General features: G+C 39.0%; 1 protein-coding gene across 10 annotated transcripts in view; it reads right to left on the bottom strand.

The window, feature by feature from the left end:
- Positions 1-5,435: 5,435 nt before the first annotated feature.
- PHACTR2 (phosphatase and actin regulator 2) overlaps positions 5,436-24,740 on the bottom strand; it is a 214,523-nt gene continuing 195,218 nt past the window's right edge. For 7 of the 10 annotated variants that reach the window (XM_061130307.1, XM_061130302.1, XM_061130309.1 and 4 more), the window contains 2 exons: positions 22,713-22,789; positions 5,436-12,097 (listed from right to left, as the gene is read on the bottom strand). In XM_061130307.1, the coding sequence (XP_060986290.1) occupies positions 12,082-12,097; positions 22,713-22,789 (93 nt within the window). In that variant the 3' untranslated portion in view covers positions 5,436-12,081. Of the gene's footprint in view, positions 12,098-22,708; positions 22,790-24,740 lie in introns of those variants that run through there. The other 3 variants (XM_061130303.1, XM_061130310.1, XM_061130312.1) reach the window with 1 other exon arrangement.

Raw genomic sequence — 24,740 nt, 5'->3', positions numbered from 1 at the left:
TAAGCCAACATTTTCACTCTCCTCTTTCACTTTCATCAAGAGGCTCTTTAGTTCTTCGCTTTCTGCCATATGGGTGGTGTCATCTGCATATCTGAGGTTATTGATATTTTCTCCTGGCAATCTTGAGTCAAGCTTGTGCTTCATCCAGTCCAGCATTTCTCATGAAATGGGGCCTTGCTATTCTAGGCAGCACTTAGGCTTAATCAGGTCTTTATTTTCTGCTTAATGAACTGTGTTCAAACATCCAGTTAATAACCCTTCCCCCCAACTCTGTTGACAGTCAAGGGATTCTGACTAATATATTCAGAATCTCTTTGGTGTTTGCATACCTTAGCTTGGGAGGTGGAAACTAATGTTTAGTCTTTTTCAAGCTATCCCTCAAACATTTGGTCATAATTTAAGCAAAGGCTATAAGCATATCTACTTAGGGCTTCCCTCATAGCTCAGTTGGTAAAGAATCCGCCTGCAATGCAGGAGACCAGGGTTTGATTCCTGGGTCAGGAAGATCGCCTGGAGAAAGAAATGGCAACCCACTCCAGTATTCATGCTTGGAGAATCCCATGAACAGAGGAGCCTGGCAGACTACAGTCCACGCGGTCGCAAGAGTCAGGTACAACTTAGCAACTAAACCACCACCACCACATCTACCTATTACCACCACAAGATTTCAGATGGGTGCTGGCCCACTCTCAGAGCTTTTCCTGGGCAAAAGGGGGTGGTAGTGTAGTCAAGTTTTATCAGCAGGCCTTTCTTCAAATTTGTGTTTCCTCTTCCCAATTTCTGGTGTCTTTCCAAAGTCTAAGTTTCCTTGAATTGTGTCTTTATGTCCTACCTATGGTGGTGTAGTGGTAAAGAATTGCCAACATAGGAGGTGCAAGAGACATGGGTTCCATCCCTGGGTCAGGAATATATCCTGGAGGAGGAAATGGCAACCCACTCCAGTATTCTTGCCTGGAAAATTTCATGGACAGTGGAGCCTGGCAAGCTACAGTCCATGGGGTCGCAAAGAGCTAGACATGCATTACTGTTATAAATTTCTATGGAATATTATACTTTTTTTACAGTGAAAATTACAGACAATTTAGGATCACAGAACTTGTGTTGGAATAATGCTTTGTAATAGGGATACTATCAATACAGAACACTCCTATGTGCTACACATTCAGTATAATTAAGCTTCACGAGTGCAGGTTTTGTTTTGATCTGTTTTGTTTACTACCTTATCTATCTTCAGGACCTAAAATAGTCCCTGGCGGGTACACTCAATAAATACTTGTTTAAATGAAGTAACGTTCTGACACTTTACCTGAATTATCTTAGATCTTCCTGACCATAGCACTATGAGAGAGGCAGTGTTATAAACAGTGAGAGTCAAAGCAAGTCAGATCAGAATTGGATGGGTTTGTTTATCTAAAAACATGCATCATTTTCCACTGAAACACAAATTTCCCCCTATAATATTGAATAATAATAGTAATATACTTGGTATACTAGCTGAAATTGGTTTCTGGCCTTTGTTTTACTCTTATTGTGTAACCTGGGGCAAGACACCTTCAGTTTACTGACCTGAATGTAAAATGGGATGAGAATATTATTAACAGTTATCTCATGGGATTGTTGTTGGGTTAAGTGAGAAACCACATGTGAAATGTCTGGACCTATGCATGGCTTGTGATCAGTGCTCCATGAAGGTGGAGCCATCGTTCTCATCTCAGCTAAGTGCAGTTATTTACCTATCATCATTGTTGCCTTAGAATCACCAGCTCCTGAAACTAGGGCCTTCAGCATCTGAGACCTGTTGGTGAGTATGTGCTCTGCCTCACATCACATTCACATCATAGGAATCTGTAAGCTTGCATCTTGACCCAAGCTATCAGCTTCCTGGAATCCTAATCCTTTTGCTTTCCTTTCATTTCTGGCACCTTTCATGTCACTTAAATTACATGCATAGATTTTTTACTAGCTTCTAGTCCATAGTACAGAGAAGGCAATGGCAACCCACTCCAGTACTCTTGCCTGGAAAATCCCATGGACGGAGGAGCCTGGTGGGCTGCAGTCCATGGGGTCACTAAGAATCGGATATGACTGAACGACTTCCCTTTCACTTTTCACTTTCATGCCTTGGAGAAGGAAATGGCAATCCACTCCAGTGTTCTTGCCTGGAGAATCCCAGGGACGGGGGAGCCTGGTGGGCTTCCGTCTATGGGGTCGCACAGAGTCGGACACGACTGAAGTGATTTAGCAGCAGCAGCAGCAGTCCATAGTAGTTGTATGTTTTTTAAAATTCTTTTTAACTGCACAGTGATATTGCTTGGCTTTCTGCTGACTGACTCCTGTTCTTAGAGTCACAAGTACATACATTTCATTGGTGAATACACTTTGGAAATACTGATCCAAATTAATTTTCTTTACTGTCTTTCCAATTATAAAATGATTTTTTAGTGTTCTTTGGTATGTTTCAGTTGTGTTCAAAGCACTCAGATAATGTGTAAATGAAAGGATTTTACAGTCTTGGAGACAAAGTCAGGTGATGAAGAAGTAGTTTATTAAAATTTCATTGTAGTACTTTCTTCATAGTCTTAGGCCACATTGTCTATGGGGGTGTTTTTATCCTTTTCCACAACTTCCGTTACATGTTCTGATGATTCTCATCTTCCTCTCTGTAGCCCAGACCTTTTCCCTGACTTTCAGAGTCACATATCCAACTGCACATCTATTGGCATATAGCTGTAGATACTAACTTTTCATAATTGAATAATTACTCTAGGGAGAAAAAACTGGCATTTTCAGTGCTCGTTGACCTAATGGTGTGTTCCTGGATGAACTTCTGACTTTGGTTGGCCCAAGTCAGACAATCTGGAATAGGGAGTCCTCAACATAGAAAATAATTTGCCCCTAATTGTTCTTGTAGGTATACTCAGCAGTTCAAATTCAAGCCATAAATGATCCTTTCCCACAGTTTAATAAGTCTGTTGCCTCTTTAGTCCCGGATTCCTTTGAAATCTTGGTCATTGCCTCACTGAGTCTTCTCCAACCTTTATTAATCTTGCTACCATATTATTCTTTCTTAAAGACAACTCTTGTATTATTCAGATTCAGAATTTTCCAATGAGTCTCCGCTGCCTATTCAGTACCTCCCAGGGGCCTCAGTCAGCCCTCAAGATCTTCTGCAGTTTCACCACAGACCATGGTTTCACACTACCTTCGTTTTATTTTTCACTCAAATTGAATGAGGCCAACTTTCCCCCAAATACAGTATGGACTCTTTCAGCATTACTTTGCTTACATCATTCTCTCCAACTGGAATTTTCTTCTATTTTGTAACATCCCACTCATCCTTTTAGGAGGGATTGAAATTTTTCTCCCACTGTTTGGTTCCTAGAAAAGGCACCACTTACAGCAAAAGAGCAAAAAACCTTTACACAAACATTGCATTTTAAACCTTTCTCTAGAGTGTTATGCATTCTACTACTAGTGTCCACTTTTTACAGGACAGACTTCAAAGTTCACAAACTGGACAAGGACTTGGGTTGTCTGGACAGCAGTGCTGGTGGCAGCAACTCCATGCCATGTCTAAGTTGAGGTCCCACGAAGAGTTTAGTCAAATTTAATAAAATTTCATAAATTTGATGCTATGAAAGCACTGCAGAAAATGAGAAAATTGTCTCTTACCTCCATTAAGTTTTATCTTATTTATTTATTGGCTGTGATGCACAGCATGTGGGATCTTAGTTCCCAGATCAGGGACTGAACCCACACCCCCTGCACTGGAAGTACAGAGTCTTAACCACTGGGGAAGTCTCTCTCTTAGGTTTCACAGAGTAATGTTTCCATGACTGATTCTTTTGGCTCTTTTCCCTTACCCTACAAACCTACAATAAAACATTTTGGTTACAAGGAAAAAAGAAAGTAATGGTTCCATGTAGAACCTGGTTTTGTGTGAGAAAAATAGAAAGTGGTTGTTGAACTACTACTTCTACCTTGGAGATGCACCCCTGAGTTTTAATAGCATACTTGGGTCCAGTTTTGAAACCTACTCTATTTTTTTGGTCCCGATTTATTCTCTTACAAGTCCTCCCTCTAGGGTTGTTTTTCTTCAGTTGCTTAGTCGTGTCAACTCTTCGTGACCCCATGGAACTGTATCACACCAGGCTTCCCTATCCTTCACCATCTCCCAGAACTTGCTGAAACTCATGTCTATTTGTCGGTGGTGCCATCCAACCATCTTGCCCTCTGTCATCCCCTTCTCCTCCCGCCTTCATTCTTTCCCAGCACCAGGGTCTTTTCTAATGAGATGGCTCTTTGCATCAGGTGGCCAAAGTATTGGAACTTCCACTTCAGCACCAGTCCTTCCAATGAATATTCAGGGTTGATTTCCTTTAGGATTGACTGGTTGGATCTCCTTGCAGTCCAAGGGACTCTCAAGAGTCTTCTCCAGCACCACAGTTCAAAAGCATCAATTCTTTGGTGCTCAGCCTTTTTTATGGTCCAACTCTCACATCCCTACATGACTACTGGAAAAACCATGGCTTTGACTTGACGGACGTTTGTCATAAAGTTTGCTTTATGACACAAAATAGCTTTTCAACTTCCATCTCATACCTTTGCCCTTGTCTTAGAGCATGAGGGAGGTTCACACATAATTTTTAACCACGGCTGAAAAACAGGAAAAGTATATGGCAATTCCTTTTCTAGTCAAAGTATGTTCCCAAGATCTCTCCTTGGTTGTAAACATATTAAATAGTAGGCATAATGAGGATGTCTGTTTATTTTCTATATTACTAACTCTAAAGGGACTATCTTTATTTTTTACACATTATAATGTGAATGAAAATAGCAATTTCAAATCTCAGATGTAAAAAAGACACATAAAAAGACAGCTTATAAAAAAAAGACAGCTTATTTGTAAAAATAAACTGTAAGTTGCTGTTTAAAGCAGTAACTCTTTAGACGGTTACTTTATTTATTTTAAATATTTATTTATTATGTGGTTGTGTTGGGTGTGAGCTGTGGCACTTGGAATCTTCCTTGTGTCATGGGGGAATCTTTCATTACGGCACACAGATTCTCTACTTGTGGTGCAAGGGCTCAGTAGTTGTAGCACACAGGCTGAGTTTCTCTGTGGCATGCGGGATCTTAGTTCCCTGACCAGGGATCGAACCCATGTCCTTTGCATTGCAAGGCAGATTCTTAACCACTGGATCATCAGGGAAGTCTCCAAACAGATATTTTAAATTAAAGGTACAAACCGTGAGGACTTGCATACAAAAAGTTTTAAGTCAGGTGGAGTTGAAATTACAGGGATTTAGAAAAGCTTTCTTATTCTTGCTTTACAGGTATGGACTCTGAGCTTTTAATTTAGAAATACTGAGCCCTGTCTGAATACAACAGAAATAACAGAATACAACAGAACAAACTAAAGCTGGGATTTCCCAATGATTTTATTGAGGTAACTTTTCCCAATTTTATACATATATGCATTTATATATACTTAAGAAAGCTAAACAATGTTCTAAGGCACTTGGAATTGTGCACGGCAAAGCATACTATAATATCATACAACTACACAGAGCATATTCTTGCTTTTTAAATAACACAAACACCAATACGGAATAAAAAAGATAATACATAGTCTTTCTTTCAGGTTACAATAGTGGAATTACATATATATATGTGTGTATACTTGTAGATATTTATACCCACATACTATAATACAGTACAGGTTTCAGAACAACACACAAAAAAGAGATACTGTCATGTTAATCAGTATACAGTTCCAGTTATTTACAGTCACAGATATTATACCTGTGTAATATGTAGGATAAGATCACTAACTGGAAATTAGAAATCAGTCAGCCTGATAACAATCACAGCTTACCATTCTTATCACTTTCACCAAAGCTTGAAATAACAGAAGAATGCATATAGTTCTTTATTTAAACCTCACTGTTACATAGAAAAAAAAAAATGACTAGGGTGAATTTTTAGTAGGTACTCAATCTGGTGAAATTGGTGCAGAATGTTGTGAACGCATTGGCACATCTCTAAGCCACAGAAGAAATATTTTTAAAAATAAAAACTAGTGCCTATATTTTTAGTGATGAAAGTGGTTTGACCCTAGATTCATTCAGGTTGTTTATGAATGCTAGTTAGCACTGCCATGGTGACGTCTTCATGTAGAAGCTCTGTAAGCAATGTAATACATAGTCAAACTATAACAAAACATCCAGTAAGGGAAAAGCCCCCCAAACTGGCAAGTGGCACAAATGTTATTGGCATTTTAACACAGCACAAAATTGACCTGAGGGCGGAGTGGCGTTCTGCCTCATTTACTCCCTTCAATTTATTCTTAAAAAAAAAAAATTGGTATTTAACAAGAATTCTTAAGCACCATCTTAAAGTTCACAATATAACCATTTTTATTGACTGAGTTACTCTGCTTCAAAAAAGATTTTAGAAATTTTAACATTGAAAAAAAAATTATAGTGGCTAACTTAATTTGACCCTTTAGTCACAATTCACCCAAATCATTTCAAGACACATTTATCATTCAATTTTGATGATAAAAAGTTACAAAGAGAATAAGTATGTTTATGTATAGTTAAGATAATAATATTTCACCCAGGTAAAACTCATCTGGTTTTATGAATGACCGTCATTGAAGTATGAACAATATGCATGCGATCCACAGCTCACCCTTCTTTCCTTCATAATTTAGTATTCACAAATCTAAGAAAAGTTGAACTGCATGAAAGTCTCTGCAGGGGAAATGCAAGTATTTGCATGTAGATGAAATGCTTCTTTAACAGGATAAATGAGATTGTTTAGGAACTCATGGGATGCAGTTTACTAGGCGAAACCTAATGGTGATTTTCATAGACCACCAGTTTTGCTTATGTGTGGACAGTTAGCAGTCGTGTTTGTGGTTAAGCCATGCAATGATCCTCATGACACTGTCTAGGGCTACGACTAACAGTGTAGTTGTGAAGTCAAATTGTGAGGCAAAAAAAAAGTGTGTTTCACGTGAACTCTGTCCTTTGCATACAGGGACTAACCAAGTGATGATGCCTGTTGGAACTGCCGAGCTACCCAGTAACCTCCTCCATGGAGAAATGGAAAACTAAAGCTGCCATCAGAAGAACTAGATGCGGAAGGCAAGAAAAATGACAGAGGAAGAAATGATTCAGAGCCCAAAGAAATGCAAGGCAGTCGAGATGAGGTTTTGAGATAGACACTTTTTCCTGTGTCCTCAAATTGCAGTAGTCAGCGGTATTTAAGGGAGGTGGCACTGCCCTCTCAGGAGGGCATTTGAACACAGGGGAGGGCTTTTTACTTTTAGTATTTATAACAGTTGGGCATCCTACTGGCATTTAGCCAGCCAGGGCCTGGGAGAGTAAACATCTTGCAACACGTGAGACATTTCTGTATAACAAAGAATTGCCCAGCTCAAATGCCAGCACTAGCCCCACTGAGAGGCACGGATGGAGTGCTCTGCTTACGTGCACCGCTCTGCCAGCTAAATGGCATTGTTTCTGTAGTAAATCCTAGCATGGCTAAAAAATGACCCTTGCCTAGAGGGCTGGCTTCCAGTGCGAATAGCTGCTATAGGATTCTCTCTTTCTCTTTTTGTTTTACGCCAGAAATCTTACAGTGTATACAATAGGGTTTCTTAATTTGGGATGACCCTGTCTTCAAAAAAGCATAAGTGAGCTATTTTGGGGTTGTTTTCTAGAAATGCTAATGGTGGTTTGCCATTTCCACAAAGAGTTTAAGCTTAATGGTTACAAAAAGTAAACGGAAAGTGAAAATGAGAACGGTTTGGGAGTATTCCACCCTACTTTTACCACCCTTTGATCACTAACAAATTATAATAGCGCCTCAGGCTGCTCTTCGAAAATTCGGTGTCTTCTATCTGGAGATGTGCTTTCTCCTCAGAAAGATGGTCCTATTAACTTGATAACTACTTTTGCTGTTGCATTCTCCTCTAGGAAATAGTTCAGCTGGAAAAGTTCATTCTGCTTTGGCAAGTGAAATACTGTGACAGACACTTAGACACGCAACAGTGGAACTAGCCAGTTCAAGTGGCCACGGGAATATTTTGTAAATAAGTCGTTATCTTAGTGGTGCCTTAGTGCTTGTAACATTCTCTAACCATGTGAAGAAATTAATTCTTGTCTCAAAATATATATACTTTCATTAGTAAGGTTAGGCTTCATAATATGATTGTATCTAGGAATGTTTAAGGCTACCATACTGATGAAATGACATAAATTTATATGTCTTATACTAGCTTGATTCCATCTTACATCCTTTGAAGATTTCTCATTAGGTGTAAAATGTGCTGCTGGAACCACTTAAAGAAGTATTCTGACACTTCTGAAGAGCTGTCACTGTTTAAATGTGGAGACACTGTTATGTGATAGACAAGGTTGCTTTTTTCTATTGTGAATGCAGTATAATTTCTGACAGTTGTGTCTGATTCTATTAAGGATAAATACAATGCCTGTTTTGTGTTAAAATGTGGTACACATTAGGATATGCAGTGTTAGTGCAGATTTTTCTATTTTAGGTGTAAGCTATTGTATTTTTTTTTAAGTGCCAATGCAGCACTGAATTAATTGCAGGTTGTAAAACTTGAGTTATGAGTTTTAAGGACTTGTCTCTCATTTTCAATATTTGATGATTATTAAGGAGTGTATTTAATTCCTCTATTTCCTTAAAAAGATTTTCACTGACATTTCAGAAGTTTCTCCCAACACAATATATTTACTAACGTAAGAGAAAGGTAAATGATTACAATCAATATGCTAATACAGGACATGAAAATGAAAGCAGAAAGTCAACTTTTCTGGATAAATCAGATAGAATGTGTTTTTTCCCCCTCAATTTGAAACAGCTGTTCAAATACCCAAACTAGTTCTCTACTATAGATTTAATTTTAGGAATTATCATAAAGGTAAACTATATTGAACAACAACAAAAAAAATGCAAGCTATTTCACACATATAGGAAATTATCAGGCAAGGCTGCCTAAAATTAATGCTAATCATCAGAGAACTAATTTTGTCATAACATGAAGATAATGCTAAAGCTCATGGCATCTTCGTATTACCTTAACGTTAAGGTTCTTTTTCTCCATTTTAAAAAATATGGAAATGACTTTGGTTTTTACAAAATCAAACTAGTCTGTCTAGTTCTTTCGTGCCTGAACTTTTCTGGAGATGGGACTTGTTTTTCTTCCTTAATCATATCTTAGGGACTCAGAAAAACCACTTACTTCTGTGTCAGCCTAATGTCGCACATTAAATAGCAAAAACCCTGATTTTGTACTGGAAGAACCCAACTCACACACACATTTATTTTTACAGAACCGCAGCTTACTGGCTGGATTGCAGAAATGCTGGCACTAGGCAGATACATAATTCTATGGCGGCTGGTCCACATCCTCGTATCCTTTCAGAGCTGCTTTGCAAGAGACCTCTGGATGGGCTGCTGATATGGATATGCAGTGTTTCTGCCTTTTAAAATTAGCTATTAAAACAGAGCTTCATTCTGTGAATGTAGCTTAGCTCATAATCCTTTCATTCTTTTTATTTAAAGGATCATTCCAATGAAATAATTCATGGTTCCAATTCTTAAACTAGTAGTGGTTAATTTTTTTTTTTAATTTTCTTAAAAAAAAAAAGTTAAGTTTAAAACTTTTCCCTAGACACATCAATCAGTAGAAAAGAAAGTGTGGGCAGTTCATAAATCTGGCATATCATAGCAAGAAAACAATATATTGAGGACCCAGAATCTCATTTTCCTTTTCAGAGTCTTATTTTTTGTACTAAGTGCATCTCACTATAGGGAATTAAAAATTATATCACATGTACTGCTAGGGGGAAAAAGATTGTTCCTTTTATCAACCAAATAGAGACTTTCTATGACATGCATCTTGAGTGACAAATCAGTGATAAATGTCTTATATTTGCCATTTTTATAGGAGCCTTGTGACTAGAAATTAAAACAATGTTCTGAGATTATAAGTATAGAAAATTAAAATAACATTACATGCCTTGGTATTTTTCCTAAGACACTAAAATGACAATAAAACAATACCAAAAGGAAAAACATGACTTCAGCAAAAAAACCTGGAACATAGTTAGTATCTATGGCTGGATTTAAACACTATGAAATGAACAAAATTTCAACCAGATTAAAGACACTAGGGCATGCAGAAAAATTTTTTCAAAGCAAAAATAAGTTATTCTATCAAAGAAATGACAATAGTGCAAAATTCTAGGTTTATTGTATTAATGCACACAGCTGTGTACAGCAAGAGAGGCAACGATGCCATCTACTTTTCTTAGTTATAAAATGGTCCTGGCTTTTTTGTAATAGGCCAAGTGGGACGACATTTTTTATTTCTTATAAATCCAATTTTAAGTGGTTCTTTAAAATATAAATGAATGGCAGGACCCAAATTTACCCATTAGATTAAATGTCTGCTTTTGGTTGAAATAGAAAATTACAGTTTTCCATACAATGAACCAGAATTACTTCAGAAAATCCTAGTCCAAACTCTGAGAATAAAATAGTCTCTTTAGGTCTTGTTGTGTTGGTCTACATCACATGTGTTTTTAATAAAAGGGGCACAAAATAATTGTGAAAGAACAATTAGATGCAAGGTAGTATTTACACGTGGTCATAGGTACTTGGGAGCGGAAGCCACGCTATGCCCATGGAAAATAGCAAGATGACAGTAATGGCTTCTTAATGTAAACAATATTGACTGTAGGCTCATGGGGAAATCTTTCGTAACTTTAATTCACTTTTGTACTGAAAGTCAGTTCTGTATTTATGGATGCAATTTGCAGACTCTTAAAATACCAAATGAAGTTCTCCTTACTTAACAACTTAGCAGAAATTTTCTGTTCTTTTAAGCCTTTGGGTGAGTTTTTTTTTTTTTTAATCCATGTGCTTTATTTTTTTTAATAGCAGCAATCCAACTTAATGCAGCATGAAAACTAAGTAGTTCTTTCCGTTCCCATTCAGAGCCAACTGCTGGCAGAACACCTGTATTTTGCTTAAGTTTAACTTTGGATTCAGACTTTTTTAAAAGGTGCCATGATTGCAGATAGTATCTTCCTTAAATCAAGTAGGACTGTTTCAACTTTGGAGATAATTAAGATAATTAAGCTAGGGAAAGACCAAAAGATTCATTTCTAAAGCTTGCTACAGATTTATAGGGTCGCATTACCTCTTTATTCCCAGTCCTGTTATCCTTGTGGAAGATTGGTATGTTAGGTAAGGAGTATTTAAAAGAATGTAAAGTGTGTATAGCTATGCTACTTGAAGCATGCAACAAAATTTGGGTAAGCATGCTTATTAAGAGTCAGTAAAAGCCTCTTGCATTTAAGAAAAAGATACATGAAAACACTCAGACTTATTTCTGGCAACTGGATTCACTGGCACAATGACAAGAAAATAATGGTACTACGCTGTACCAATATAATGGTGAAACAAGAATATTTTTCTAGGATCAGGTCTAAGAAATCCACATTGAATGATTAAACTCCCAAACTCCTTAATAAGTTCTCAATTACCCAAAGCCTCTTCAAAAATACATTTATGCTTCTATTTCCTTTTTTCATTAACGTAATGAAGTATTTCTTTTGCTTTCTGATTTTCACCGCCCTCCCCCCTTCGCCCCTCACAACCCTTTCCAGTGCTCAGAAATTCCATTCCCCATTCTTTAACCCACACTCTCAAAGGTGGCTTTCTGGCAACAGCGATTGTCTTCTGCTCATCTTCTTTGATTAAAACTCCTGATGAAGAATAACTGGTGTAAACATGGTGTCCCTTACCATCAGACCACATGCTGGACAGCAGGGTCGCTGGACAGCAGGGTCGCTGAACTATCCCCTTTGCTTGTTGGCCCATCCGGGCTGCACAAGTAGGGAGCAATTTCCACACACGTCCTTCACCACAAGTTAAACAGAAACACACACAATCAAATCCCAGTGCAATATCAGGTTTTCAGGAAGTGAGGCTTCCGCCCAAGATGATCAGTCTGTTTCCCAAGAGTCTCATGCTTCATTATGGACGATGAAACCTGAAATACGAAACAGAAACTCTGTGATGTGGTAGAGAAACACAACTCTCTTCAGTGACGTGAATGTGGTACAGTCATGTTTATGATCAAAGGCGGCTCTAGCATCCCCAACTGAATTACTGGTCTCTTAATAAATGACTGTCATAACAGAAGATCGTTATAAATGTCATGTGGGAAAACAGACAGCTCTGCAAAAGATGCTGGTTTTATCATCCGAGATAGAGAGCAATCAATACACAAAACATCATTATCTTGAGGGTCATGTTCTAACCGATATTGAACAAAGTGAGACATTTCATAAAGGATTTGGTTACACCTGATTTGTCATTACAAAAAGGAAAACACCATCATGGAGTCACTATTTCATTAGCTTCAGCCTCTCTTCACTTGCCGCTGAAGACTCCAAATGTATTTTCTTTTCTTTTTTTTTTTTTTTCAAATGTATTTTCTATACCTGAATTTTCAAACACCTCCCAGGCATTACCTTACAAATGTTCCACAGGCAACATACTAAGCATGAATACAGATACACAAATTATCTTTCCTTGTGAACCTGCCTTTATGCTTTCTATCTTGTTAAATGTTATACCTTTTAAAATACTTTCAGTCTAGAAGCCTAAGATTGCAACTTTCTCCCTTTCACCCTCCACGTCTCATCAGTCACCAAGTCCTGCCCCGACTGCCTGTCTCTGGATTCATTCAAGCCTTCTCCACCTTTTGCTGAAACTACTAATGATACTAACAGCATGCTAGCTAGCTGGCTGGATTCATGCCCCTCCATGAACAGTCCTTGTGATTTTGTAGCCCTCTGCTTTTGAACATGTTCCTCTCTAATATTGCAATCACTCCTTTCATTTTCCATATATGTTTTCATATCTAAGATCAAGGTCAAAAGCCATCTTCTCCAGAAGCCTTATCTGATTCACTTCTTCAGAATCACTTCTGAATCACTTCTGTGATTCCACAATTATGCAATTCTACTTGGTATTTCATTTATCTTGCCTACTCTCATGTTCATTTGTTCAAGTAAAATCTAATGTTCATCTGCCCAGACTCCAAATTAATTTCCCTGTCTCAGGCTCATAGATTGGGAGATCAAATCTATGCTCCACACTGTCATTGGCATTATTACCATAAATACTGATCCAATCATCCTAGATCTTTGTTAATATCATTGCACTGTTCCCCACTATTAATAAAATTTAAATTTCTTAGAGTGATGGCTGAGGCTTTTCAGGCTGTGGCCCAACCCATTTTCTGACTTCACAACCACTCCCTAAATACCCTAAATTCCAATCATGTGCCCTCCTAAAGGCTCTCCACTTTCCTTTACCCTTATCTTTCCTCCCATCTCTATCTCCTACAATCTTCCTCTGTGAGTTCCCCAAAATCCTTTTTCCTCCACCTCTCAGAAAAGCAATAATTGCTTCTATTCTGTGTACCCACAATATTTGGTTTATACCAGTTACTGATCATTTTGTGTGTGTGTGTGTATGTATGTATGTATGTGTGTGTGTGTGTGTGTGTGTATGGGTGTATCTCCTTTTAGATCATGAGATGCTAAGAAAAGACTTGGGCTTACTCACTTTCATATACTTATAGAATACAATATCTAGCATATGGTATTACTTAATAAATGTTGCTATGTTGAATCAAGCATTAAAAACGAAAAATTAAAGACAGAAGAACAGATGAAACAAGATTGGCTATAAGTTGATAATTGGAGCTATATGAAGGATGTATGGAGCCTGTGACATGACATTACTTCAGCATGTTCGACCAGAAGTCAAAATAAAATAGGTTATACCAAGTTTTCCAAAACGAGCAAACACGTTGTGATTCAAGTAGGGATGTGTCCACTATGAGTTCAATTCTTGACTCTGTTCTGTCCACACCCTTGGGCAGGTGTGTGAACCTCCATGTTCTACACTGTTACGCAGGGATAACATGACTGCTTCAGTCACCTGAGCTTTATTCCTGCCCTCTGATCATGCAAAATCCTTCCCACCTCAGGCCTCTTGCAGCAGCTCTCCCCACTACATTAGCTGATACCCTTAGGGGAAGTGTTTTTCTCTCCCCAAACAGTGCTGACAGCTTCCTCCTGTCATTTAAATCACAGAGTAAGTTTAATTTCCTCCAGAGACTCCGTTCTTAGCCATTCTACCCATAGCCATCCTCGCTCTTGGCACAGCGTCCTGTTATCTTTTTTTTCATAGCACTTAGCACTATCTGAAATGATCATATCTAGGGACTTCCTGAGTGGTCCCACAGCTAAGACTCCGTGCTAAATGCAGGGGGCTCAGGTTCGACCGCTGGACAGGGAACTAGATCCCATGTGCCGCAACTAAGACCCAATATAGCCAAGTAAATAAATATTTAAAATAAAAAAAAGGACCCACCCTTTTAAAAAGAAAAGAAGTGATTATTGTCTATTTGTTCATTTACTTGCTAACTGTCTGTCTCCCTCACTAGAACACAAGCATGTGAGCATGAGGACTTAGACATGTTCTAAACTCCTAGGGTCCAGAAGAGTATGATTCACTCTCTATGCTCCGTAAATACTTGCTAACACATGAACAACTCAGTACATATTTATAGGTGCACTTGGTTATTTGATTACTTGTTCTATAAGTAACTCTATGTAACTGAAGAGTTTAATCATGAGATCCACTTAACACAATTGCACCTGAGTATATACTGATCCATGATAACCCATTTGATATGATATTCCATCATGCTTTCTAGGAAGAGTCAACTATAACCTGAAGAAAAACTATGCAAATTGTATAAAAATATTTCAATAGTAATTGAAAACCTCTTAAAATCAAACATATAAAATGTGAAAGAAAGAGAGGCAGATAATACCTAACTATTAAATTTGGTGGCACTAGTGGTAAAGAATCTGCCTGCCAATGCAGGAGACATGAGATGAGGGTTCTAGCCCTGGGTCGGGAAGATCCTCTGGAGGAGAAAGTGGCAACCCACTCCAGTATTCTCGCCTGGAAAATTTCCATGGACAGAGGAGCCTGGTAGCCTACAGTCCATGGGGTTGCAAAGAGTCACACATGACTGAGCACACACATTAAATTCTACCATGTGCCTAGCACAATTCCAAGTGCTATACATATACTACCTCATTTAATCTTCAAAATAATCCTATGAGGTAAGTACTCCTGTATCCTTTTTGTACAGATGTAGAAACTGAGGCACAGGGATGCTCAGTCAAGGCAGAGAGCTTGAAGGCCAGGCTCTAGACTCTGTGTTCCTAACCTATGTGAGACTATGAGATTAAAACATGTCTATCTATGCGTGCGTGCATGCTAAGTCACTTCAGTTGTCATCCATGCTTTCATTCAAAGGGTACTTTTGTTGCCCTCTGGGTAGAACGGAATGGAAAACGTAATCAACTGGATTTCTACACCCACCAGTTTTGATCAGTTCTGACCAGAGAAAAATCTTGGTCCACATTTCCAGGCTACACTTTGATTGCTACAATTGTCTCAAACACATCTGCCTTTTGCCGCCACAAAGAGAACTAGATGAAAATGGGCTCAGCACAAACTTTTCTCAATTACCAGAAAAAGCCAGGCCAGTGATGTCCTGGGGTGCGGGGGTGGGGGTGGGGTGGTGGGCAGGGAGAGTGAAACAAGAAGCAGGACAGAGGAGCACCACCCACACCACGTGGAGGGAGGAGGAATAGCCCTGGGAGCTCTGACAACACAAACATACTGCACCTGCAGAATCTTTACACCCTGACCTATCAAAGATCCCTCTTTGTAGCAATTTTTTAAGGTCTCTCCAAATTTGCAGGACCAATCATTCCACAGTGTCCTAATCTTCACTTGGTCTTGGGTTCCAAGGACACAAGAGGCTTTCTCTTCAATCAGTAATGTCTCTGGGATGAAGAAGGTAAATTAAGAATAGGGTTGGGTGGGACCTCCCAATGCAAGGGTCCTGGGTTTGATCCCTAGTCAGGGAACTAGATCCCGCATGCTGCCACTAAGATCCAGTGCAGCCAAATAATAAATAAGTAAATATTTAAAAAGAAATTGGGTTGGGCAACAATGGGAGTAGCCAGTGGACCAGATAAGATTTAGAACCTTTTAAAACCCAGTATTTTCTTGGAACGTGTCCTGCTTTTAATTTCCAAAAATTAGCAGGACACTACAAAATTTTTTGTGTTTTTCTGCAGACGCTATTTGCCCATGGATCCCATTACAGAATGAGTTTACAGACTGGATTTTGTTGGAAAGTCAGGCCATCAGCATAGTGTCTAGACTGGCGAGGAGAAGATGACGACTAACCAATCCTCTGAATGTGGTAATATGCTGACAAAGCTGGGGGGTCAGAACTGTAACCTCTCCTTATAAGCACTGCCCAGATCTGGTCAAAATACATCTATTTTGATCAATTCTGACCTTATCCAATCAGAAAGGAACATTTATATCCTGTTTAAATTAGGCATCTTATCTTCAAAATCAACTCCAACATTTTATGGTGAGAGGTGCTGAAAATGCAAATTTTTCTTAAGTTTGGTACCCACTCTGTGGCTTGCATTCATTTTGAGGTACACGAAGTTCAGCTTTACCTCCGGGGAAGTTTGCCTATCTGACAGAATGACAGTTTGGCTTTAGGCTTCAATTTGATGAAGGAATAAATAGAATTACTGTGCCCTCATGATCCTTAAGCTTCTCGTCTACCCTTTTGTCAGAACTTTCCTGAAACTCGGACTTGGAAGCTATCTATATTTTCTTCTTGTTAAAAACATCAATAATTTTTTTCTTATATTCATACTTTTGAGAGAGAGTGAATAGAAGCAAAACACCAAGTCATGGAATTCAGGTAAAGACAACTCTTTCCCATAATGGTTCCTACACAAATACATAAAAATTTTCACCTTCCTATAAATTCATTTCTGATAATATAAAATATGAAATGACTCACTAAATGTAAAATGTTACTTTCCTATACTTCCCCAGTTGATATATTCAGAAATCCTGAGAGAGTAATTAATTTCCTCTTTACTTAAAAGGGTTTAATGGTCAAGGCACATACAATTATGTTAAACAAATGAGGAGGTTCTCCTAGACCACTGCTCCTTGTTCAACTGAAGTCAGATCACATGCTGGATGGGAATTCGTGAGTCTGAATACAAAGCCATGCTTGCAACTCTGGTGGTCTAAGCGACATTTTGCAATTCTTTTCAGTTTCTGTCCAGGTAGCAAGGAAATGGAGCCCTCGAGAGAGTATCTCTACAGAAGCAGCCCTCTCATTCTCTGTGGTGGTAGTGGTTTAGTTGCTAAATTGTGTCCGACTCTTGTGACCCATGGACTGTAACCTGCCAGGATCCTCTGTCCATGGGATTCTCCAGGCAAGAATACTGGAGTGGTTTGCCATTTCCTTCTCAATCTCTGTGGAGGGCCCCTAATTAATGTTTTTTTAATTTTTCGCTACACTGCATGGCATGTGAGATCTTAGTTCCCTGACCAGGTATCGAACCCTTGCTGCCTGAGTGGAAGCACAGAGTCTTAACCACTGGACCACGATGGAAGTCACTGAATTAATGTTTACTGAGGTCACAAGTATAGTTCCACCATGTCGCATTTTGATAAGCCTGTGTAGAAGCTCAAAGGGTAGTTTAATTTATCTGTAAATCTACATAGGCTATAATAGCTCAAGATGGCACAGAATGAGATAATTACTGTATTTTTAAAAAATAGTTATTTATCTGGCTGAGCCAGGTCTTAGTTGCAGCATGTAGTATTATTTCAGTTGTGGCATGTGGGATCCAGTTCCTCTACCAGGGACTGAACCCGATTTCCCTGCATTAGGAGTACAGAGTCTTAACCACTGGACCACCAGGGAAGTCCCTAGATAATTAAACACACACACATACACAAACACACTTCTCAACATAACTACATTAGGGAAACTTGAAAAGTAGAGGAAAAAACCCCCATAGCTCCACTCTATGACACACCATTAAGAGTTTTTCTTTTCCTTAAGACTTGGCATTACTTACTTTTATGTGTCTATTCATTTATTTATTTTTATTGAAGTAGAGTTGATTTATAATATTGAGTGAGTTTCAGGTGTACAACAAATTGATTGACTCATATAAAGAGTTTTTTTCAGACTATTTTCCATTATAGGTTATTAAAAGATACTGAATATAATTCCTTATGTTATATAGTAAATTCTTGTTGCTTATCTAGTTTATGTATAGTAGTTTATAGATGTTAATTCCACACTCCTAATTTGTCCTTTCTACCCTTTTTTCCCCTTTGGTAACTACATGTTCGTTTTCTATGTCTGAGTTTGTTTCTGTTTTGTATATAGGTTAATTTGTGTTTTTTAGATTTTGCATATAAGTGATATCAGATAATATTTGTCTTTCTCTGTCTGACTTACTTTACTTAATATGATATTCTCTAGGGTCATCCATGTTGCTATGAATGGCAATATTTCATTCTTTTTGTGGCTGTTTTAATGTTATTTCCCAATCTTTTTCCTATGCATCTGAATTTTAAAACAAACCACTGCTATATACGTATACTTTAGTCAGTATCTGGATTTTTCCACTTAACATTATGCCAGTAATCTCTTGAGGCCCATTTTGATTCTAAGAGTTATCAATTTAATGATTCTTTGCTTAATATATTAAGCAAATAATATAGAAACTGATAAAATTATATAAGGGGCTTCCCAGATGCCTCAGTGGTAAAAGAAACCTCCTGCAATGCAGGAGATGTGGGTTTGATCCCTGGGTCAGGAAGATCCCCTGGAGGAGGAAATGGCAACCAACTCTAGTATTCTTGCTGGCAAAATCTCATGAACAGAGGAGCCTGGTAAGCTACCATCCCAAAGAGTCAGACACAGTGAGCAACTGAGGACCCACGCATACACACATGCACCCACAGAGAATTATATGTATGAACGTATTATTTTGCATACTCTAAAAATGTTCTTGTTTACAAAATTCGAAGTTTATTTTTAAAAGCAATATTCTCTCTTGATTATAAGTCTGATATATGTTGACATTTTAAAAAATTTGGAAAACAGAATAATCAAAGGCTACAACGAGTCATAGATCTTACCATTCAGCTGTAACCATTTTCAAGTTTAGTTTTTCATGTAAAGCCTTTTCAAACAATTGACATGTCTTTATAATTTAAAGAATTACTTTAAATTGTAGAAATCCCATTTACTTTGGAAAGGGAAGTGAGTTTTCTTTGCCATGGTGATTTCTTTCCAGAATGCACTGGCCCTATTTAACAGTACAGTGCTCTTCAAATGTTCTTCTGGGTTTTGAACACTGGACCAGGTGGGCAGCTGCTGGGGCAGGAAGAAAAATCAGTATGTGGCTGGACAAGCTGAAAATGTTCTCAAGAATAGAGGTTAGAGCTTGGTACCTTGCAAGCCAAAGGATGAACTCTTATACGGACCACTAATCCTCATGCTTCTCAGATGGCCCTAGGATGCATTTTAATTTCAAGAGGTATCTGGAGAAACTGGGAGAAGCAGATGAAAGAGTGGATCTTTCCACTCTAGATGGATGGATGGGCTACAATCCATCTTCAGGTCAAACGTTCAGAGAACGTACTCATGATGGAGTTTTTAGAGGTGTCTTCTCAGTACACCCATAGCAGGCATGTCGTGGTATTAATGCCAGCATACTACTCATGAAAAGCCACCATGCTGGAAACCTCATTGACGGAAAGACAACTTTGGAAATGGATCCTTCATTTTTCTAAATTTAAAAACATTTTCAACAAGGTGATACATTCTTATGTTTCAAAAATCCAAAAGGTTCAGAAGGGTAAGTTGTGTCATCTCCCCACCCTGCCTGGTCCCTAGTCATCCAGTTTCCCTCCCAGAGACAACCAATGTCACCAGCTTTTTATGACTCTCTCTGGAGATCAGAGCCAAGGAAGGGAATGGGAATGTGGGAATGGGTGCTCCCAGAGTTGACTAACACATCACTGTGTGGGAGATTATCTCTGGATAAAGAGGTGCCTGGGCAGACGAAGCAGTGCTGTCTCAACCCTTTTATTAACCACCCTAAATCCGCAGGCAGCTAATAGGTTTAGATTTTGAAGGGAAGGCTTACTTGATATAAGCAGATAACGCCTGGCGCTAATGAGAAAGGCTAATAATTAAGTTGCTCTATGTCAGGTTCCATTTAAGGAGCCAGGTCATGATTCATGGCGTGTTTATTCCCTCTAAGGATGGCTGGGGCTAAGAGCACCATAATCTTCCATATGAGCAATTTTCTAAATGTAAAACATTATCATATGTTTGTATTATTTTGATAAGACTCAGCGGCATTTACCAAACCTCTTAGCGTTTAAAGAAATACTGAAAACAATTTGAAAATCATAAGTATTATTTTTATAAGTCTCAGAGCCTAAATATATCTCGACCATAATGCAACACTAATGATGTAATATAAATTAGTGGAAAAATACCAGGAGACATTTGCTTTACTGCCAAGTTTTAAAGAACACCTAAGCAAGGAATATTTATCTCAGTGATATGAACACTTTTTCCTTCTCTGGAAATTTAATTTTCTAGAAAATGGAACTGTAATTGACTTGTGTGTGCTTAATTGCTCAGTCATGTCCGACTCTTTTCAACCCCATGGACTGTAGCCTGCCAGGCTCCTCTGTCCATGGGGATTCTCCAGGCTAGAATACTGGAGTGGGTTGCCATGTCCTCCTCCAGGGGATCTTGACAACCCAGGGATTGAACCCAAGTCTCCAACATTGCAGGCGAATTCATTACAGTCTGTGTCACCAGGGAAGCCCAAGATTACTGGAGTGGGTAGCCTATTCCTTTTCCAGGGGATCTTCCCAACCCAGGAATCAAGTGGGGGTGGGGGGGGGGGTGTCTCCTGCATTGCAGGCAGATTCTTTACCAGCTGAGTTACCTGGGAATTATATTTGTTTCAGTTATACAACGTAAGTGATTCAGTATTTTTATACATTATGAAGTGATCACTATGATAAGTCTGTTACCATATGTCACTATAGAAAGTTATTACAATATTATTGACTATATTTCCTGTGCTGTACATTACTTTGCTGTACATTACTGGTATTTTGTACCTCTTAATCCCCTTCATCTAATTCACCCACTCCCCCACCAATGTCTTTAAAGACATTTTAAAGAGTATTAACCAGTATATCATGGGAAAAACCTTTAAAGCTTACCTTCATATCAGTTGTTACCAAGAAAACAAAACAAAACCCACTGCAGATACCATCACACCCTGATGTAAGGCTGCCCTACAAAGGCTGTTTCTAGTTTTGGGGTCAGTATTTGCTTTCCAGAAAGATCTACCATGGTATTCTTCATGCAGTCATCTGTCCCAGTATTTTTTAAAAAAAAACAAAAAAAAAAACAATTTAAGTTTCAAAGTAAGGAGATCAAACCAGTCAATCCTAAAGAAAATCAACCCTGAATACTCATTGGAAGGACTGATGCTGAAGCTCCAATACTTTGGCCACCTGATCACTGGAAAAGACCCTACTGCTGGGAAAGACTAAAGGCAAAAGGAGAAGAGGGCAGCAGAAGATGATGTGGTTGGATAGCATCACTGACTCAAGACATGAACTTGGGCAAACTCTGGGAGATAGTGAAGGACAGGGAGGCCTGGCATGCTGTAGTCCATGGGGTTGCAAAGAGTAGGACACCACTTAGTAACTGACCAACAACAGGCTTCAAAGATTTGACTAACATGCAAATTCTTTGAAAAATCTTATATAACGTCTGTTCTGTATAGCAAAGGGGCTTCCCAGGCGGCTCAGTGGTAAAGAATCCGCCTGCCAAAGCAGGAGATGCAAGAGACGGGTTTGATCCCTGGGTTGGAAGATCCTCTGGAGTAGGAACTGGCAACCCACTCCAAGGTTCTTGTAGTGGAAAAGAAGCTTGCCTGGAAAATTTCACGGACAGAGGAGCCTGGCGGGCTCTAGTCCATGGGGTCGCAAAAGAGTCAGAGATGACTGAGCACACACACACACATATAACAAAGCACTTAAACCCACGAGAGAGAAACACAGAACAACACCCATGAAGTATGTGGTTCAGACTATATGATCACTCAAGCCTCTTCCAGTTTTAGCAGCCTGTGAAACTGAAGTGTGTTGGCAGAAGAAATGGTAGGACGATAGTGAACTTCTGTGGCATCAGTAAAAATCAGATTCCTTTCTTAAGCTATGCCTTCTAAAAACTGAGCTTCTACCCTTTCTAAGCTAGGTCTACTGTGAGTCCAAAGTAGACATGTCTGTGCCCACACTCACTTTCACCAGCATCTGTTCTGGGCATAAAACTTCAACTGAGTCTCTTTAAGAGCAGAATAAATGATGCTAATGCTTATTTTTTGCACCAGAATATAAAACCAAGAAAGAAACCAAAACACAGCCCTCTAGAATGATTTAGACTTCTTTGGAAGAAAACAAACAAACAAAAAAGGACTTAATTTCAGAAATGTTCACTAGATGGTGTTGTGCTAAACTATATTAAAAAAAAATTTAAATTGTGGTGAAATACATGTAACATAAAATTTACCATCTTATCCACTTTTACTTTGCCCAACTGCATCTTGTTTACCTACCTGGTAAACTGTCGACTCTCTTCATGAACTTCCATTTCTGTGCTTTTAAATTCATTTAGTTCTTTCCTTATCGCTGCCTAAGTAAGAAACAATAGATAAACAGAATTACTAGTTAGAGCACACATTTCCTCAGCATATATAGAATCAATGAAGCAGACATTCTTTTATGAAGTATCTTGAAGAAAGGAATTTCGAGTTCCTACCTCTAAAGATGGGATAAATGTAGTATCGATACTACAGCCAAACAAAAACCAGGACAGATCGCCTGCAAGTGTCACTGACGAGGCAAGAGAGGAAGGGGGCTTTTGCCAAACCCACCCTGGGGCCTGATCTATGAGTCACACACCCACCGCATCCTCGATGACCACAAGGCAAGCACAGGTCATGAGTTTTTCTGAGAAACAGTATCATTTTCCTACGAAAGTTCTGCATTTCATACCACCCACAGCAACATGGCTTTGACAAGCTGCCACAGAGCTACAGAGAAGGCAATTGCTATTTATTCTTTGGTATTGAAAGTTTAGACAATTAGAATGAACCATTTCAGCACAGCAGTTAAGCCACTCAAAGAAAATATCGAGGAGAATGCTGTTTCCATTATTATTTATTGAACACATAATCCAGGCTGTGTACATGCTGGGGTTGGAAGAGATGCTTAAAGGTTGAAAAGCTGAGATACTCATCCAAATGTTAACACTGGTTATCATTAACAATACTGGCTAGATCATGGATGGTTTTGTGGTTTCAATTTTATGCTCATCTTTATTTTCTAATTTTTCTATGAAGAAGTTTTTTCTTGGGGGGGCTGCTTGAGATCTTTGTTGCTGGGAGTGGGCAGATTGCTCTAGCTGCAGCAAGAAGGGGCTGCTCTCTAGTTGTGGTATACAGGCTTCTCATTGTGGTGGCTCCTCTTGTTAGGGAGCATGGGTCCTAGAATGCACGGGCCAGTAGTTGCAGCTCACAGGCTTAGTTGCTCTGAACCATGTGGAGTCTTGCTGCAACAGGGATCGAACCTGAGTCCCCTGCATTGGTAGGCAGATTCTTTACCACTGAACCACCAGGGAAGTCCTTATGAAGACGTTTTGTAAATGAAAAAATACTCATAAAAAGCATCCTCAGAACCTCTGAGAAACGGACTTCTCAGCTGCAACACAGAATGAAGTTACAAACCACAGTGATAAGAAAATCTACTTTGTGATTGTGGGGCTTCCCCGATGACTCAGCAGGTAAAGAATCCACCTACAACGCAGGAGACACAGGAGATGCACGTTTGATCCCTGGGTCAGAAGGATCCCCTGGAGGAGGAAATGGCAACCCACTCCAGTACTCATGCCTGAGAAATCCCACGGAGCCTGGCTGGCTACAATCCAAAGTGTCGAAAGGAGTTGGATACGACTGAGCAGAGCATACACACTTTGTGGTTGGAAAATGATGTATTTTAGAAAAGGAAAAAAACAGAAGAAATCCCTGAGGCTTCTCTCTGGCTTTGTCCCATCACTAGCGATCACTCTGCAATATATAAGCTTTTCCCCAATGCTGCTTTCAATCTTATGTTTAAATCCTGTAGTCGCAGATTGTTTTTCTCTCCAAATCTATTCCTCAGTCCCTGTAGTTTCTATGAGGAACCTGAGGCTGGGAACTGTGGCAACGGTTCTTGCCACTGTCTTTTGAAAGAGGATGAATCCAGTAGAGATATATTTCAGGGCCCAAGTCCTGTGATAAGAGTACATATCTTGTTTCACAAATGAGATTAACAGTAAGGACACTCTTCTTTATTCAGTGTAAAAAACTGATACCCGGAACCAGGAGCTAAAATAGTGAAGAATGGGGCTTCCCTGATGGTCCATTGGCTAAGAATCTGCCTCACAATGCTGGGGACATCGGTTCGATACCTAGTCTGGGAAGATCCCAAATGCTGAGGGGCAACTAAGCCTGCATGCCATAGCTGCTGAAGCCCATGCTTAAGAGCCTGTGCTCTGAAACAGAAGCCACCACAATGAGAAGCTTGTGCACTGCAAGGAAAAACAG

Source organism: Dama dama, chromosome 26, assembly GCF_033118175.1.
Source record: "Dama dama isolate Ldn47 chromosome 26, ASM3311817v1, whole genome shotgun sequence".
NCBI lineage: Eukaryota > Metazoa > Chordata > Mammalia > Artiodactyla > Cervidae > Dama > Dama dama.
This window is presented reverse-complemented; position numbering and strand designations above follow the sequence as displayed.